The 18,346-nt window shown below is 32.4% G+C and overlaps 2 protein-coding genes and 2 pseudogenes across 4 annotated transcripts in view; all 4 read left to right on the forward strand.

Moving 5' to 3' along the window:
- Rsod (superoxide dismutase family protein Rsod) overlaps positions 1–18,346 on the forward strand; it is a 271,460-nt gene that overhangs the window by 178,247 nt on the left and 74,867 nt on the right. For all 3 annotated transcript variants that reach the window (XM_087407501.1, XM_087407503.1, XM_087407502.1), the window contains 3 exons: positions 7,943–8,184; positions 8,257–8,431; positions 11,127–11,395. In XM_087407501.1, coding sequence (XP_087263627.1) covers positions 7,943–8,184; positions 8,257–8,431; positions 11,127–11,395 — 686 coding nt within the window. The remainder of the gene's footprint in view (positions 1–7,942; positions 8,185–8,256; positions 8,432–11,126; positions 11,396–18,346) is intronic.
- LOC147909377 (uncharacterized) lies at positions 1,196–4,389 on the forward strand. The gene is made up of 2 exons (XM_087407292.1): positions 1,196–3,227; positions 3,287–4,389. Exons 1-2 carry the CDS (start codon positions 3,175–3,177, stop codon positions 3,837–3,839), a joined length of 606 nt encoding a protein of 201 aa, XP_087263418.1. The 5' UTR covers positions 1,196–3,174; the 3' UTR covers positions 3,840–4,389.
- Positions 13,429–16,186, forward strand: LOC147909378 (uncharacterized; annotated as a pseudogene).
- On the forward strand, positions 14,888–16,226 carry LOC147909379 (uncharacterized; annotated as a pseudogene).

Here is an 18,346-nt window from a genome sequence, read left to right on the forward strand (position 1 = left end):
TTTGAAAATTGGTTCGAGCGTATGCAAAATGTTGATCTTAAAGGCGAATACTTCTAAAAACAATACTACTAAAACAATAAAGCCATTTACCGAATTTTACATGTTTTTTTTTCATATTGTTTGCAGAAACTTTGCCAGCAGCCTACGTACTACAGCAAGAAAGTTCTCGAAAGATTAAGTGAAAAAGTTACTTGTAATTATTTATTTTTAACAGTAATTTTTGTAATAATAAAGGTTTAAATATGGTTAATTACAGACTATGCTTAGGGGGCTACCTACCGATGAGTTGCAAATGCGGTAATATGTATTATAGAGTAAGTAAGCGTATATTTCAGCGCACTCACTAATTCAAGTGATCATCTAAATATAAGCTGTAACTCGTTATATTTGAATCCTGATATTTCAAAAATTTCTGCTTAAAATAAAAATTTACAAATAACTTTTTAACTTAATTTTTCGAGATCTTTCTTGCTATATAATACTTTGATTCGAATTTCAGAACACCCTATATATGTGTATATGTATGTATATGTACATATACAGGTTATAAAACTGAAATAACACCCTATTAATCATATAGTGTTATTTCTATAAAAAACTGAGTCCTCTACCATTTTACAATTTTTTCAATATCTTTTTTAGTTATCCAATGAGCAAAATGTCTAAAATCGTATAAAACAGTTAAAATATTAATAATATAAAATATACATAATAAAGCAGCATTTATGTACAATAATAAATCTAATATGATATCTAATATATTTTAAGATGACACTGTATGATTTAACAAAAATATTCAGAACTGCACAGATTTGGAAATAATAAACGTTATTAAAGCATAGCTTGTTAGAAGTGAGGATTTAATAATAATAATAATAATAAAAATACTAAAATATAGCTGAGAAAATATAAATACCTAATAATAAAGAAAATCTGTACAAGGCCCGCAGCGTGAAAATTAATTCACAAATCTTTGTGAAAGGAAATTTGCATTGAAAGTGACTCGATTAAAATCCAGATGTTTGTAATATATTACTCCATTGATATTAGTGTGTCAGTTATTTAACTTTGAACTGTAATGTTAAAAAATATAAAAAAATTACGTCAGTCTGACAGACCACTGTCATATTTCTGCTAATTTTGTAAGTCCTTAAAATGAAGAATGTACGCTATGTGTAGTACGTACGTACGTGCATACGTTTTACATACGCGTGACGCGATGTTTAATCATACTCGGGTCAATTTCGGACATCTTGTCGACGTTGATATGGTTCTATTCGTTGAACACGATACATGGCGGTACCGTTCGACGACTGTTGGTTCAAAGAAAAAGAAAAGAAATACGAAAAGATCTCGATTTAGAAATTGAAGTTGAGGTTTCTGGGAACTCAGTGTGTATAGTTAGGATTAAAAGTGGTGCGATAGACATTCAATAAAGGTTCGATAGATGTTTGACATTAATTTGAAAGATGTTTTTGACAGTGATTCGATAGACATTCGACGATGATTTAATATCTGTTTGATAATTGTCATAAATGTTTTGATTGTAGTTCATTAATACTATCAACATGTGTTAGTGGGTACACGATACAATAGTAAAGCATTTTTCGGTTGATAATTTAAGTTTAACAGATGAAAGTGCATAAATTCTTCTCGGTGAAACGTCGATGTACGGCAGTTGTGACCACGTTAGATACGATTTTGCATAAGTGTAATATAAAAATTTTTTTCTACGGAAAATCGATGAATCTCAACATGTTTTGCGGTAAGATTACTCTGTTGGATACGTAGAAACACAATTTTGCAGTTTCGCATAAATCAAGCGTGCCGACTTCAGCAATACTTGTCGCCAATGATTATAAATAAGTGAACATCCGTTTGATCAACAACTAATGAATCGTGATCAACAACTAATGAATATCGTTATTAAGGGAACATGTATGAACACAAAATTGTAATACATAATTTTATAATACCACTGTAGTTCCATCCATGATTGCGTTTCAAGATTGAAAAGGACTTTATTGCGTGGCTTATAGAATTGTCTATGTACGTATGTATATAAATTCAAACCGAAATATTTAGGAAATAAGATCAGCTTTGATCGAATATAGGATTTTTTTACTTAATTGATGAAATAAAAATTTATTGATGCTGTCGTGTATGTCAAGGGACGCGAGAAACGAACGTGGCTGCGGAACTTGCTTCTGGATGATGAGCGAGAACGCATGTACATTGAGACCCTGGATGCAGTTTACGACAGAACACATGGAATCTTTATCTAATCTAGACGTTACTAATATTATACGATGTGGACAACATGTTAAGAATTGCGCGTTACAAAATGTATTGAAAATATATAACTGGTGGTTGCAAAAGAATTTTTTAAATAAAAATACGTTAATGTATTTATTATGTATTTCTTTTCCCTTCCTTTGTAATGTATAAACGTATGTATAAACGTATGTATAAACGTACGTATGTGCGTATAAACGTATGTATAAACGTACGTATGTATAAACGTATGTACGTATGTATAAACGTATGTACGTATGTACGTGTATAAACGTATGTATAAACGTATGTATGTGTGTATAAACATATATATAAACGTATGTACGTATGTATAAACGTATGTATAAACGTATGTATGTGTGTATAAACATATATATACGTATGTACGTATGTATAAACGTATGTATAAACGTATGTATAAACGTATGTATAAACATATGTACGTATGTATAAACGTATGTATAAACGTATGTACGTATGTATAAATGTATGTATAAACGTATGTATAAACGTATGTATAAACGTATGTATAAACGTATATATAAACGTATGTATAAACGTATGTATAAATGTATGTACGTATTTACGTATGTACGTATGTACGTGTGTATAAACGTATGTATAAACGTACGTATGTGTGTATAAACGTATGTATAAACGTATGTACGTATGTACGTGTGTATAAACGTATGTATAAACGTATGTATAAATTCGTGACAAAGAAAATACGTAGAAAGACTTGATAAAACGTGTTGCAACATATTCGAAATTCTTGGAAAGAGGGGGGAGGACCTGTCTTCTCTTATCGATTCCAGAAGTATTACCATTTACACGGATGCAATCAGTTTACGATACCCGCTTGTACGAACGGCTGAAAAAATGTATGCTAAAGAGAGCAGTGCATCGTACGATGTGAAGAAGGAATATAACATGTAAGTTTCAACGTTCTATGCACAAAAGAAACGTTTTTTAACATTATGTATGTACACAGTACGGAGCATCGTGCGGTGCGTTTACTGAGCAGACGTTACGATCTGACGAATACGGGCTACAAATTTTTGGAAATTGGAATCAACGTTGGTCCACCGAGTTACGTGGAGATCGCCCTTGGAGATCATCGCGGACACGAACTATCGCTGTCTCTCGAAACGTGGAAGAGCCTCTACGAGCAGCGAGGAAATATTTACAAGCTGTTTCGAAACGAATACAAGAATAATTTTACAAGCGTTGAACCGCTAACCGTCAGTGTTTTCATGCTGAACTATACTACGGTCGTACGTCTCGATTCTTCATCCATACGCATTATGATGACCGAAACGACGCTACGCCGTATGTTTGACTTTAACGGGTGTATCGATGTAACGTTCGAACGATTAGCTCGACTCGTCGATACGGTAGATACCAAGTATACACGATTCTCCAACATCGCATCTGAGAACATTATATGTGATAGCGACATCTTCAATGGACATCAGCTCATTGATTGCGAACTATTAGCTTTAGTTTTAATAAGTACGAAAACCGATGTAATAAGATGTAAATAAAACATTTTTTGTTCGCCTTATTTCATGTGTATTGTCTTTTACTTCCCATCCTTTGCCTCGACGCGCCAGGAAAAACCATAAAAATTGCAAAAACTGTATCATACAAAAGAAACTCGTACTCTATTAATTCTTCCATCCTTTCTTCACTCATAGCACGCGCGCTCTATCTTTCTCTAACATGCAAGCCTTTATTATAAGCGATTCTCCAACATCGCATCTGAGAACATTATATGTGATAGTGACATCTTCAATGGACATCAGCTCATCGATTGCGAACTATTAGCTTTAGTTTTTAATAAGTACGAAAACCGATGTAATAAGATGTAAATAAAACATTTTTGTTCGCCTTATTTCATGTGTATTATCTTTTACTTCCCATCCTTTGCCTCGACGCGCCAGGAAAAACCATAAAAATTGAAAAACTGTATCATACAAAAAAAACTCGTACTCTATTAATTCTTCCATCCTTTCTTCACTCGTAGCACGCGCGCTCTATCTTTCTCTAACATGCAAGCCTTTATTATCGATACATTTTCAAAGAAAAGAAAAATATGTCATGGTCAAATTCAAACCTTTATTATCAATGCATTTTTAAAGAAAAACATGGTCTAATTTTGATAACAAAAAAAGGAGCCCTATTGTGTAGGAGCCCTATTGTGTAGGAGATTAGACCTTTCACCCTCTTTCCCCCGCGTTAGGTATTCCCCGCGCCTACAAATATTTCCCCGCACCCCGCATTCCCCTCTAGCCCCATGGCTTAGAACCCGCCTAGTATATCTACTTGTAAGCACTGTTTCGATTGCCCAGGAGCTAAACATTGCACAAAAAACCGTTTGGAACCACTTGAATAAGGCTGGATACAAAAAGAAGCTCGATGTATGGGTGTCACACGAGTTAACGCAAAAAAACTTCATGGACCGAATTTCCATCTGCGAATCGTTGCTGAATCGCAACAAAATCAACCCATTTCTGAAGCGGATGGTGACTGAAAAGTGGGTCACTTATGACAACGTCAAGCGAAAACGGTCGTGGTCGAATCGCGGTGAGCCGGCGCAAACGGTGGCCAAGCCAGGATTGAAGGTCAGGAAGGTTTTGCTGTGTTTTTGGTGGGATTGGCAGGGAATCATCTACTATGAGCTGCTCCCCTACGGCCAAACTCTTAATTCGGACCTGTACTGTCAACAATTGGACCGTCTGAAGGAAGCAATCGCCCAGAAGCGGCCAGCGTTGGCTAATAAGAGAGGAATTGTGTTCCATCAGGACAACGCAAGGCCACACACATCGATAGTGACTCCGCCAGAAGCTCCGGGAGCTTGGTTGGGAGGTTCTTATGCATCCACCTTATAGTCCGGACCTGGCTCCAAGTGATTACCATCTATTCCTGTCTATGGCGAATGATTTTGCTGGTGAAAAATTCGCCTCAAGAGAAGCTTGTGAAAATCGACTGTTTTTTGCCAATAGGGACGAGGGTTTCTATGAGAGAGGCATAATGGAATTACCTTCAAAATGGCATTATCGAACAAAACGGTGCATATTTGACTTAAATCGGATCATTCTAACTATACTAAATAAAGCCTTCAATTTCATGCAAAAATAATGGATATCTTGTTACGACACCTTATATTATCTATTTTTATTTAAATAACTGAATTTATTTTGTTTTATAGTTCCAAAAAGTTATGATACTCAATTAAAAGATTGTATTCACCTGTCGTGGATAAAAAAAATCGATTTTTCAATTTTTGTATTTTCTTATAATATGAAATCTTAAAATTATTTTTCTAAAGTTACAATTCGAAGAAAAAATAAAAATTAAAAATAAAAAAGTTATAGCGTGTTAAAGAAATCATTTATATCGTATATTGCTTAAAAGTAAGCTTAAAACTTCGAACGTGTTTTTCTCAAAACCTATTTTACAAATAGATCGAACTCAGGTTTTTTTCTATTTATTTAGCATCAAAATATACAGTTTTTATCATAGAATTTTTTTTAGGATTTACAGTTTTGTTTTTTACAACAAAAAATCGATCGATTTTTAGAGACGACAATTCGCATCCTTATATTCAACTAATCGCCATTTTGCAACAAACACAAATTTAAAAAATTGGCTCGATAAAGATTAAATTTATATATGTAACATTTTATTTATAAATGTAACATTTTCTTGCTTAAACTATCATATTGATCCTCAATTGGCTTGAAAGTGATTACTTCTAAGTTTCTCGAAGTTACGAATATGCTGTCTGATTACGAATATGTTGTCAAAATTTTGAAATTCAAAATAGTAAATCTAATATGGCGACCAGCGTACAAAACCATGAGCCTTATGCTTTTAGACCTTCAACTTCTTTTATTTCAAGTAAGCTTTTTAATCCCGAATGAATTTATTTTAAGTTAGTCTTAGAATAAAAAATATTTCATCATTAGTTTTCAGTAGGTGGTCATTAATTTTTAAACGTTTATTTAAAATTCAATCACTACGAAATATTTTTTATTCTAAGACTAACCTAAAATATTTTACCCCTTTATGCTGGGGATTAAAAAGCTTGGGAATTAAAAGAAGTTAAAGGTCTAAAAGTATAGGGTTCAAGGTTTCGTACGCTGATCGCCATATTGAATCTACTATTTTGAATTTCGAAATTTTAACAGCATATTCGGAATCAGCAATTCCGAAGAATCTAGAAGTAATCATTTTTCAGTCAATTAGAGATCAGTACAATAGTTTAAGCAAAAAAATGTTTCATTTGCATGCGATGGTCATCGCTTCTTGGCGCCATATTGGATCTCTCAAAACATTTCTTCCGAAAGTACATGCACATACGAATAATTTGAAATCTTGAACGTTTATTTTCATTGCACTGATTTTTGGACACGCAAGTGATCCGATTGTGGAACGTCCTATATATAATATATTTTAAGAATCTATTACGTTTTTGTGTTTCGTATGAACCATACATTATCCAGTGGGTACCGCAAACAGTTATAGCAGCTAATATGTATGATGCCAACAACAATATTTTGCTTACTTTTTAATATTTTTAAATTTAAATTTTACATTTTATTGACAAAATCTTATATAAACATTGGTATAAACCTCACTTCAATATTTCTAATACTTTTGGAATAAAAAATTCATGAATATGGACCTATTTTTAGTGCCTCCAGGTATAAGTAATCCTTTAAATTACAATTAAGAAATACAAAAAGAATAAGCCTTATATAGTCTCAAAAAATGAAAATTTTTTCACTATTAAATGTTACTAACCAAATGTACTTTATTTGATGTTTATATTATCAAATAAAGATAATTTCTTACTATAACATTTTACATAAGAATAAAAGGAATAATAAAAAATAATTTAAATATATATTATATATATATTACATATTATTATATATTTTATACCGTATTATATTTTCGTATCTTCTATAATTTTATTTAACAGTTATTTAAAAATGGCACTTTTAGAAAAATCTTCAAGTTATAGCATTTACGGATTTTAATATTGTAATTTTTTTTTAAATTATTTTTTTTTTATGATCTTTCTATATTAATATTCTATTCATAATTATATTTATTTATATTTGAAAAGCATTTCTTTATAACAACAGACGAATAATAAAACATAATCATTAGATTGTTATATATAAGATATACATTATTTATAGAACAAAATATCGAAAAAGCTTATAATCAAAATCAAATAATTAAACCTAAAATTGTTTAATATTTTCTGTACAGATACATTTTGGTTTTTTAATACTACAAATATATACAATTCTATTTCTACTTTTATTTTAAATTCTATATAAATAATATATATAATATTTATAAATAAATATTATCATTTAAATAAAATTATTGTACTTTTAAAAAGAATATGATATATTTCAAAAATTATTAGTATATTCTAAAACTTTAGTTGCAATATCAGTATATTTTCTAAAAAAATTTCGTTGTAAAAAATCTTTCTTTTTAAAATATTAATCTTAATTACTTAATTATATTTTACATCATTTTTAAAGCATTTTTATTACACATAGTATAGTAATATACCCATTTATTTTCGCTTTTATATTTAGGGTTTACTATAACATTTTAGGTGGATTGGAAGCCGAATTCGTGTTTCGTTGCAGAAGCCTCGTTGTGTCGCCTAGGTGATTTAACGAGACATGGAACACTTGAAATTGCTGGCAGAAAAGCTAATGCCTCAAAATTGACTCGAAGACTTTTTACTGATACGATGTTATCTTTATCTGGATCCCATTCACTATTTGGCAAAAGTTTAGTTATTTATGATGATCATGGTCCAGTTGCGAGAGGAAATCGATTAGCCTGTACAATGTAACAAACATGCAGTAAACTAAATTAGATTAAATTACATTCTTTCCAGTAACAGTATAATCATATTTTTAGTATTGGTGGCGTTTACCGGCGTAAAGCGGTTGTCAGAAATTGGTTTGGTAATGGTGAACAAATATCCTTAAGAGGAAAATTGGAGTTATGGCAACAGACTGAATATGATATCACTAACGTAGAAGTATCTCTCGAAGGTCTCGATGGAAAAATGAGTGGATATCACATACATACGGTAATATTTATGGCCTAAATACATATGGTTTACATATTACATATTTATACGTATTTATTTTATATCATGTACGAGGGCGGTCCGATAAGTACTTAGCTTACAAAAGAAAAACGAAAATTTTGGAAAAGTGGCGATTTATTTCTTAACATAGTCTCCTTTTAGCTCAATACACTTGACCCAGCGATGCTCCAACTTCTTTAACCCGTCTAAAAAGTACGTTTTCTCGAGGTCTGCAAAGTAGGCCTCCGTGGCAGCGATGACCTCCTCGTTCGACTGAAATTTCTGCCCGGCGAGTGACTTTTTCAAGTTTGGAAACAAAAAAAAGTCGCACGGGGCCAAATCTGGAGAATACGGTGGATGGGGCAGCAGCTCGTAGCCCAATTCGACCAATTTGTCGAATCACCGATATTGCTCTTTTTCTATTTTTCTAAAATCCGCGGACACGCCCGCTTCCACACGCGGTCAAAACTACGAGTCCGATTCGGCTGAAATTTTGACAGTAGCCGTCTATGAGAATGTACTATACGTTAGTAAATTTCTCTTGCGATAGTGGCTCCATCGGGCGTTGAGGCTAAGTACTTATCGGACCGCCCTCGTATATCAAGATCATAGATGTACATAATTCTTTTATGAATACTTTATTTTTGCAGTTCTTTCTTATTACAATATTATTGTAAATAATATTATAATAAATTATTATAATATTTAAACTCTAAACATTTGGTTCATAAATGTGTATAATAATTTAACATTTAAGAAAAGGCAATCCTCAAATATATACAGGGTGTGTTACCAAAATCCAGACAAATTTCAATTTAAATTTTCCGCTATATTGTGCCTCCGTCAGAGATTGTTGTTGGCGTCCGAGAAAGCCTGATGCTTCTAATAAACAGTCATATTCTCAAAATGGCTGCGATGTTGAAACCAAGTGCTGAGTATAATCGAAGAGTCGCGATCATCGAAGACCTTCGCTCTGAGCGCTCAGCAACGGAAATAATTCGGTTCTTTGGATATACGAGATTAACCGTTTATGACATTGTCGCAAAATATACGGCTTTAGAACAGTCCAACGAAGGTTCCAGTATGCCAGCGAGGAAGAATTACTCGAAAGAACGCACCGCAAACTCCTGCAGTCGTTGAAAGAGCTTAAGCGCTGATTTCGGATGACCCAAGACAATCGTTACGAAAATTAACATCGATTGTTGGTGTAAGCGAGTTAACAACGCGTCAAATTACCGAGGAGGATCTTCGATATAAATCGTACACATTAAAGATACAACAGATGCTCTGAGGCTGCCAGGACAAGCCGAGTTGTTCGCCTCGGCTCCCAACAGCCCAGATTTAAATCCCTTGGACTACTACTATGGAGCGTAGTTGAAAGGATCACAAACAAGTCTCGGCATCCCAGTGTGATGTCATTAAGGATCACTATTGAGGCAGCATGGACATTGCTACATTACAGCGTACGTGCTTTAGACCAAGAAAGAATAGAGGCCATCATTCAAGCTAATGGGGGATATATCGAATAATTATACTCTACAGGGATCCCTCAAGTGCAATGTAAAAAGATTTTTTATAATATATTTAATTTTTCATTAAAAACATTTTGTTTAAAGAAATTGTTCGATTTGTCCGGATTTTGGTGACGCTACACACACACACACACACACACACGCAGGCACGCACGCACGCACGCACGCATGCATGCACGCACGCACACACACCTTTTATATATATATATATATATATATATATATATATATATATAGGGTGTCTATAAGGTTCTAGGCCATATATCTTGGAAATGACTTTAGATATGGAAAAATATCTCAGACAAAAGTTGCAGGACATTAAAGGGGGACATATGATAAAAATATGGATTTGATCTTGAATGACCTTCTGACGACTAGGTTAATGTGACTGTCAGTTTCTTAAATAGAACCTCTCATGCTTTTATTGCATATTCTTGTAGCTCAAGAGCTTTTCAAAATATTATAATAAAATATCTTTTCGATAAGTACTTTTCGAGTTATAAGGCTTGAAAGTTATAATACGGCATCAGTATTACCCAAGGCCAATCGACTGCTAAAAACCTCTTGAGTGTTGTTCATGTTTCGGATATCATTTGAGATTGCCATTGGAGATTGTATCTTTTAGTTTCATTTTTACGTAAATATACGAATTTTCAGTGTATGAAATGAAAATAAGAAGAATAATCTCCAATGACCTCGATCTTAACAAATATTATCTAGGACATGATCTTGAATAACATTCAAAAAGTTTTAGCCGTCGGATTCCTTGTATAATGCTAATGCCGATTATGTTATCTTCGACTGTAAACTTCGAGCCTTATATCGAAAAGTACTTAATAAAAAATAACTTTGTTAGCGATCGTTTTGGAAAGCTCGATATCAGCTATTGGAATCAAGAGTAGGATGTTCTATAAAAAATCTTTTGAAAAAATCGGTGTGACTTTGACCTGACCTTGGCGACACCACCTAAGTAAATTGATAAGATTAGTAAACAAATCTCTTTGAAGTTTACAACTTTTATCTAAATTATTTTTCTGTATAAATTATATTTTTCGAGATATTCGAGTGTTCCGACTTTTTTAGGACACTTGTATAATATAAATGTTTAATCATATGCATATGTACAGATATTTATATGCTAAATCATTATGCATAATTTGCAGGCGTCTGTAGAATATGGTTTAGAATTTCCATGCGAAGAGACGTCACTTTACGAATCCTGGAATCCATTAGATATCAATAACGATATTCCAGCTGTAGAAGAAGGTACGCTGGATCAATATAAGATGGGTGATTTGAGCGGAAAATTTGGCACATTAGATAATAAAAAGCGATATACAATAACGTACAACGACACAATGTTACCTCTGTTTGGCCCAAGGAGCATACTAGGACGTAGTATAGTTATTCATAAAAAGGAAAAAAATTTAAGGTAAAATTAAGATTGATTTAATGGTAAAATATATTCTCTAAAACTTTCAAAGTGGCAGTTCTGAAGAGTAAAGTCTCATTGTTAGAGATTGAAAATTGAGCTATTTCTTTCTAAAAATAGCTCAATTTTCACTTCAAAGAATGAAATATCATTCCAAAGTATTTAGAGAGTATATAGTACGGATAAATTATTGAATTTCCAAATACATTAAAAATGAGAAATTTTTGAACAAAATAATTCAATTAAAATAAACACAGGAATCAATAAGATTAATGAGAATACGCGATTAACGATGCGCGGTCAATGGTACGCAATAATATACTAAACTTATATTATAATTTTATTGTGTTATCTTAATGTCATCCAATTAATTGAATGTTTCGACTCTATTTTGAGTCATCTTCAGCAATCATATACAATTATTAATATTAAACACATTCATCCTCCTTGCGTTAGGAATGAATCACAATACAAATTATCAAATACGCCAAAACGTGGCATAGATCCGTGACGAAATCAAAGATTTGTCTTGAAATTAAATTAACAAGCTTGGTAACATATTTAATATATGTAAGCTATTTAACTGAAAGCATGCCTCTTAAGAATATATTGCATAATTTCATTAATTACATAAGTTAATTTAATTTGGTGCTCATTCAAAGGTTATCCAATGTATCAAGACAGATCTTTGATTTCGTTACAAATTAAACGCCACGTTTAAATTTGGCAATTCGTTTTATGACTCAATCCTAACTAAGGATGAACGGGTTTAATACTAATTAGTATATGATTGCTGAAAATGATTCAAAATAGAGTCGAAATATTCAATTAATTGTGGATGACATCAAGATAACACATTAAAATTATAATTAAATTTGTATATCACTGCGTTGCGCGCTGTACTCTCATTACCTTATTGATTCCTGAGTTTGTTTTACTCTTGAGAGTCCTTTTTATAAGTTTTAATTCAATTAAAGTTCTTATGGCTTTAAGAATTAGAAGATACAATAATATTACTGTTTAAGAAAAAAATTTAATGCACACAAATTTGTGCATAGCATTTCTTGTACAGCATGCATTTTTAATGAAATATCAGTATTATAACAAGTAGAAAATGATTGTTTTAAATGGTCAAACTTTTTAACTTTCAATTATACAACCGCAGTAATATTATATGTGGGCAGCCATGGAATATCAAAAAAAACCACTTCCACTCCTCCAATGGCGCTAGAGACATGGCCTACTAATCTAGATAGACGATATGCGCTGATGAGTTGCTGGGAGAGGGATGGGGATAATAAAGTTTTTAAGTGGTGCGTTTTGATTTGATGGCTCTATACTAACTAGTCACCCACGCGTTGATTGGTGCGCTCTATACTAACCCACGCGTTGATTGGCAAGGGAGAGATCAGAGAGTGTGTCGATAGGAAAGATAGGACTAGGAGGATATTGTGGAGAGTATATGTCCAACAAAATAGCGGGTGGGAAAATTGAGTGTAGGGCTTTGTTTTACTTCGGGGAAGGGATGGATTGAATAGCACGCACGCCCGCACGCACGCACACACGCATGGGAATCGCTCATCGCGAGGCGAAAACAGCAGGCAGGTCTTTTAAACTTGTAAAGGACATAGTGAAATAAGCATGTGAAATCGGCTCCGATACCAATCGAATTCAAATTATCATCCTTGAGATATTAAATTTCCCCAAAAATTAGCCTTGAAATTGCATTTTTTGAAGAGTTATGCAGGGGGAAAGCGAAATAAGAAAAGTGATTTTTCTCGTAAAAGACTAGACCGAATTTAATAAAAAATATATGTTGTAAACAATAGATAAGTCTAAGAAAATTTTTTCAAATTTGTGTGACTAAAAAAAAGGTTTAAAAAATTTTCGAACTTTTTATAAATTTTTTTATGATTCTTTTAAGGTAACACTTCTATATTTTTACGAAAACATTCCTAAATTGTCTACTTTAACATATATTTTTTCCAAATCGATCGGGTGGAACGTGGTTAAAAACGACAATCTTTCACGCAATGCCGCATCGACTGAGTAATCGCAGAATCCCACCACACCGCGCGGCGATACTGTCCCTGCCATTCACGTCCGCGCCACGACATCGCTGCGTGAATTAAATATATTGACTTAAAAGTGGTAATAGAGGACCGAGACTCATCGAATAATTCCGATGAGTACCAATGAGCGCCATTTGACTCGATGCTTGATTGTCTGTTCGTTGAAAGCTAAAGAACTACGGCAACTTCGTTAAAATCAGTAGCTGTACCATACTGTTGCTCCCGTTAATAATAATATATTTTTAATAATATATTTTTAATAATATATATAATATTTTAAATTCATTTTTGTAGATTATTTTATTTCATTAAAAAATATCTACAGCATTAAAGGTGCAACTACGGTGTGCTAACATTAATTAAAAAGAAATTAAAGATAGAAAAAAATTAATACTGAAGATGAAGCAAATTCTTTTTGTAGCTATTTAAAAAGAACGATATTCGTCGGTGACATTTTGTGCTATAGATGTCAGCTTTCTATTTATAAAAAAAAGGAATCTGAAGATGACTCTAAATTGGAAAGTGATAGAGATCTTCCTTGTTCTGAATTAACTTCTGATCCGACATTCGAGTTAAAACCAAAGAAATCTCTATGCCTCAAGTTGAATATATTAAAATTATCCTATTCAGAGGATAATTTCTATGCATAAATACTGTTGCATTTGTTCTTCCACAGAAAATCTTATGATAATTTCAGAAAAAGCTCGAATGCAATCATACATTGAAAAAATCTATATACCAATTGATAATCGAAGTCATGTAGTAAAAAAAAACGATTTTTTGAAGCAGATCTTAATCATCTGAGGATATACTGTAATACATCAAGTCTCACTGGATCAGAGTTATCTGAAATGATGGAAACTCTTTCTATCAAGTGTGATTTGATAGTAATTATCAAGTGTTGATTTTTGTCATTATTTGATAAAGTCGATAAATTTAATCTCTCAGAAAAATAGCTTCATGTCTTTACGGGATTAACTTGAGACAATCTTATTCAAATAAAAGATATGATGATTTCAATGAGAAACAGTGTGTCCCGTTCAATAATTCAAGCTCTAGTTGTGTTTCTTTTGAAATTACGTACGGGAAACTCCAATAATAGCTTCTATCTTGCAATTGGAAAATAAACAGTCAGTTTCAGAATATTCTGCGATCATAATAAAATCTATTGAAAATGATATTTCATTTTGGTTTACATGTTGTTAAGGGGATCCTAAAGCCGTCTGTATTACTGACTAAAAATTAAATAAATTATAAAATCTTTGTATAACAAATACTTTTTTTCTCTTTTTCACAGATTCGAAAATCTTTTTCTAGGATTAAAATATACATATTAATACGTATTTGTGAGATAGATTTTATGCTGAGAACGACCAAAAATTTCAAAATTGATATATTTTTTATCATTTCTTAATGTAACATGGCGTCAAGTCATGACAACATTTGCTTGATGCGATAGTTTTGCAACCTGTACTTATAAAATAGTAATCCACAAATATATAGTTTGCACGAACAAATAACGTCAAATTCTTAGAATTAGAGAAGAATTCTTAGACGCTTTATCACGACGAATTTGTTATATGAAAATTGACACGAATGTGCAATTGTATGTATCATAGGGTGAGATATTAGTGTAGTATATAAAAACATGATGCGCGACGCGCGGTGCGACCTCTGGTGATTTCGTCGGAGTTCAAGCTTTGCTTTAGAATCCTCCTAATAGAGATGATCTTATTCAAAATCATACTATGGAAATAATAAAAAAATTGTTCAATGTTCGTGACAATTTATTTTTGATTTGCTATGGTACATACGCCCGATATCAAAAAACTACTAACAATGAGTAAAAAGAAATTATTCTTGGGAAAAAAATTCCTTTCTGCAAACCCTTCACCATTTATACAACTGATAGATACGTAGTTGACATGGTTTTCTAGATATAACAGATGATTTAGAGAAAAAAAAAATTACAGTTTTAATGCCAACATTAAAAGGAAAATAGAAGCAATCAACAAAAGAATCCAATCAGTTTCGATTTGATACTAAAACTCGCTGAGTAATTGAATCTGTTCATGCAACGCTGAAACAAAAGTATCGTCTTCTAAAAACAAAATTGACAATAAATTAATACCAAAAATTGGAGTTTATTTTAGAATTGCATCATTTCTGAACAATACTTTTGGAAAAAGGTTTCAATCTGACGTAGAAACTATGAAGTTGTATAGAAGATGCATGATCAAAAAGATAATACGGAAAATACATTGGCTATTAAGGAAGAAAAAGGATGATTTCGCCATAAACTTCTTTTTAAAAATATTACATCTAATGATCTTTTGAATTTTCCGGAAATGACCAAAAAAGACATAAAATTTTATTTACCGGTTCATACCAACTTTCACAAGCCGTGTCATATTTGACGGAAATAGTAGATAAAAATGATAAATTAAACATAGAGTATGTTAAGAATAAGAAAAATGTCCTTAAACTAAAAGTTCCATCCCGAATATATTTCTCGTAAAATATATAGATGTTTTTTGAGATATGAATTAAACAGTATCCGTATTTCGATGTGATATTGCATGTGAATGTACTAATGACAGACGAACTGTTGATTGCTGTTCACATATTGCTGCAATGATATATTACTTATCTTATGCAAAGTATCTATCGAAAATTCTTAAACCGCAGAAATATTCAGCATTATATTCCAAAAAGATAATTATATCCTAGTCATTGAAAGTGATAGTGAAGATGATTGAGAAGATCCTCTTCAGTTAATGTGAGAGACGAAGGAATTCACTTTAAAAAAGCACCCCGATGTAATTAATTAATGTGAGAGGCGAGAGGACGTTAAACCCTGTAAACAGATAATCGTCCGCACCGTGCATCGTGATCACCTAGTCGATGCGGCATTGCGTGAAAGATTGTATTTAACCATTCCATCCCTTCGATCGATTTGAAAAAATATATATTAATCGATTGGAAAAAATATATATTAAAATAGATAACCTAGAGAGTTTTCGTAAAAATATAAAAGTGATACCTTAAAAGAATTATCAAAAAAAAATTCATAAAAAGTTTGAAAATTTTTTGTAGTCAACAAAAATTTTCTTAAGCTTACGATGTCTACAACATATATTTTTTTTATTAAATTCGAGTTGTTTTATTAAATTCCAGTTGTTTACAAGAAAAATCACTTTTCTTATTTCGCTTTCCCCCTGTATAATTCCTGCAAAAAATGTAAATTTAAAGCTAATTTTTGGAAAAATTAATATCTCAAAATTAATGACATTAATTTGAGTTCGATTGGTGTGGGCTGACTTTACATGTTTATTTCGCTATACCCTTTTTTGTCATTTCTTAATTATCGTTTCTTTATATCGCTCACTGTTTAAAGAAATATTCAATAATTTTATAATTTATATGTTATCATATTTTGATTTAATATATTAAAGCGTGAATCATATTATACTCTTTGTAGAGTATAATACGACAAATTACAAAGATATTCGACACAAATAACTCCAACAAAAATTAGACATGGAAGAAAGGTCATGTGACAACCATGAACTATATGCTATAATGAGAACTTTGTATACATGAACAAAATAATACGTTAAGCTAATCCACATGTTGTTATATTAAATTATGACTCTAACATTTCCCCTAAAAATGAAGATTAGAGTCAACAGAAAGACTAACATTACGAAATTCCTATAAACTTAAACATTTCTTGAATTTGGATCCGGCCAATTTCTTGTGTACGTCAGTAGCCATGTCTTTTGTAGTGGTACATGATATTTTTAAATAATACAAAATAAATATCTTCTTTTCACAGCATCTCGGACGAAGTGACGTTGAACATCTTTGTGTTTAATCCGATTGTGAAACATAGGGCTTTTGGTTAGCTTCCGGGCTCCGTTGTCAGTGTACACTCGCTTCAATCAGATTAACCAAATCTAGCTCGGTTAACAACCGTTTTAAATAAATAATTTCCTTTGCGGTATCGCTCAAGGCCATATATTCAACCTCAGTGGAGGACAGAGTTATAGTTCTCTGTTTGCGAGATTTCCACTTGATCGGACGTTTTTTCACAACGAATGAGTAGCCTGTATACGATTCGATCGTCCGGGCAATTAGCCCAATATGCATCGATGAATCCCTTCAAAGGTCTTCAAATGCGTGTGAATACGTCACATGTTCATGATTCTCTTGAGGTATCTAAGAATTCGTTTCGCGGCAGTCCAGTAACTCTCGTCGTAATATAGCGAGAAAATTGGCCCAAATAGCTGACTGCATAAGTTATATCCGGCCTTGTACAAATTGCGAGATCATCAAATCATCGATTCATCAAAGCACAGATGAGTTTTTTATATGAATGAGAATTTGCTTTAGCATCGTGTGACAAAGTCTTCTTCAGCTTGATTTGAGAAGAAATGTTAACAGCTTCTGAATCTGTCATTTCAAAACATAATAGTATTTTCCTGATATACGAACTCTGGCTCATTGATATTTTGTTATTAGTTTTGAAGAACTCGATTTCGAAACAGAATTTTGCTAGTTCGAGGTCCTTTATCTCAAACTTTTTTGAAATAATCGATCGTTTTAGATCGTCATTTAATTCTGATTCCGATCAATATGTCATCAACATATACTGTTACTAGGCGTGTTACTACGTCTTTCCCTTGTCCAGCATAATATAGGCTCAGTTGAGGAACACTTCAACCCATATGTAGTCAATTCTTCTTTGCATCATTTATGCTAACCACGCCTTGCTTGAGACCATAGAAAGCCTTCTTCTTTAGTAGGTAAACTCTATTTCCTTTTCTTCGGTTAACATCTTCGTCGCCTTTTTTTTGACTTTACTAGTCTTTGGTTC

This window comes from Acromyrmex echinatior, chromosome 6 (assembly GCF_024713525.1).
Source record: "Acromyrmex echinatior isolate Ae372 chromosome 6, ASM2471352v2, whole genome shotgun sequence".
Taxonomy (NCBI): Eukaryota; Metazoa; Arthropoda; class Insecta; order Hymenoptera; family Formicidae; genus Acromyrmex; species Acromyrmex echinatior.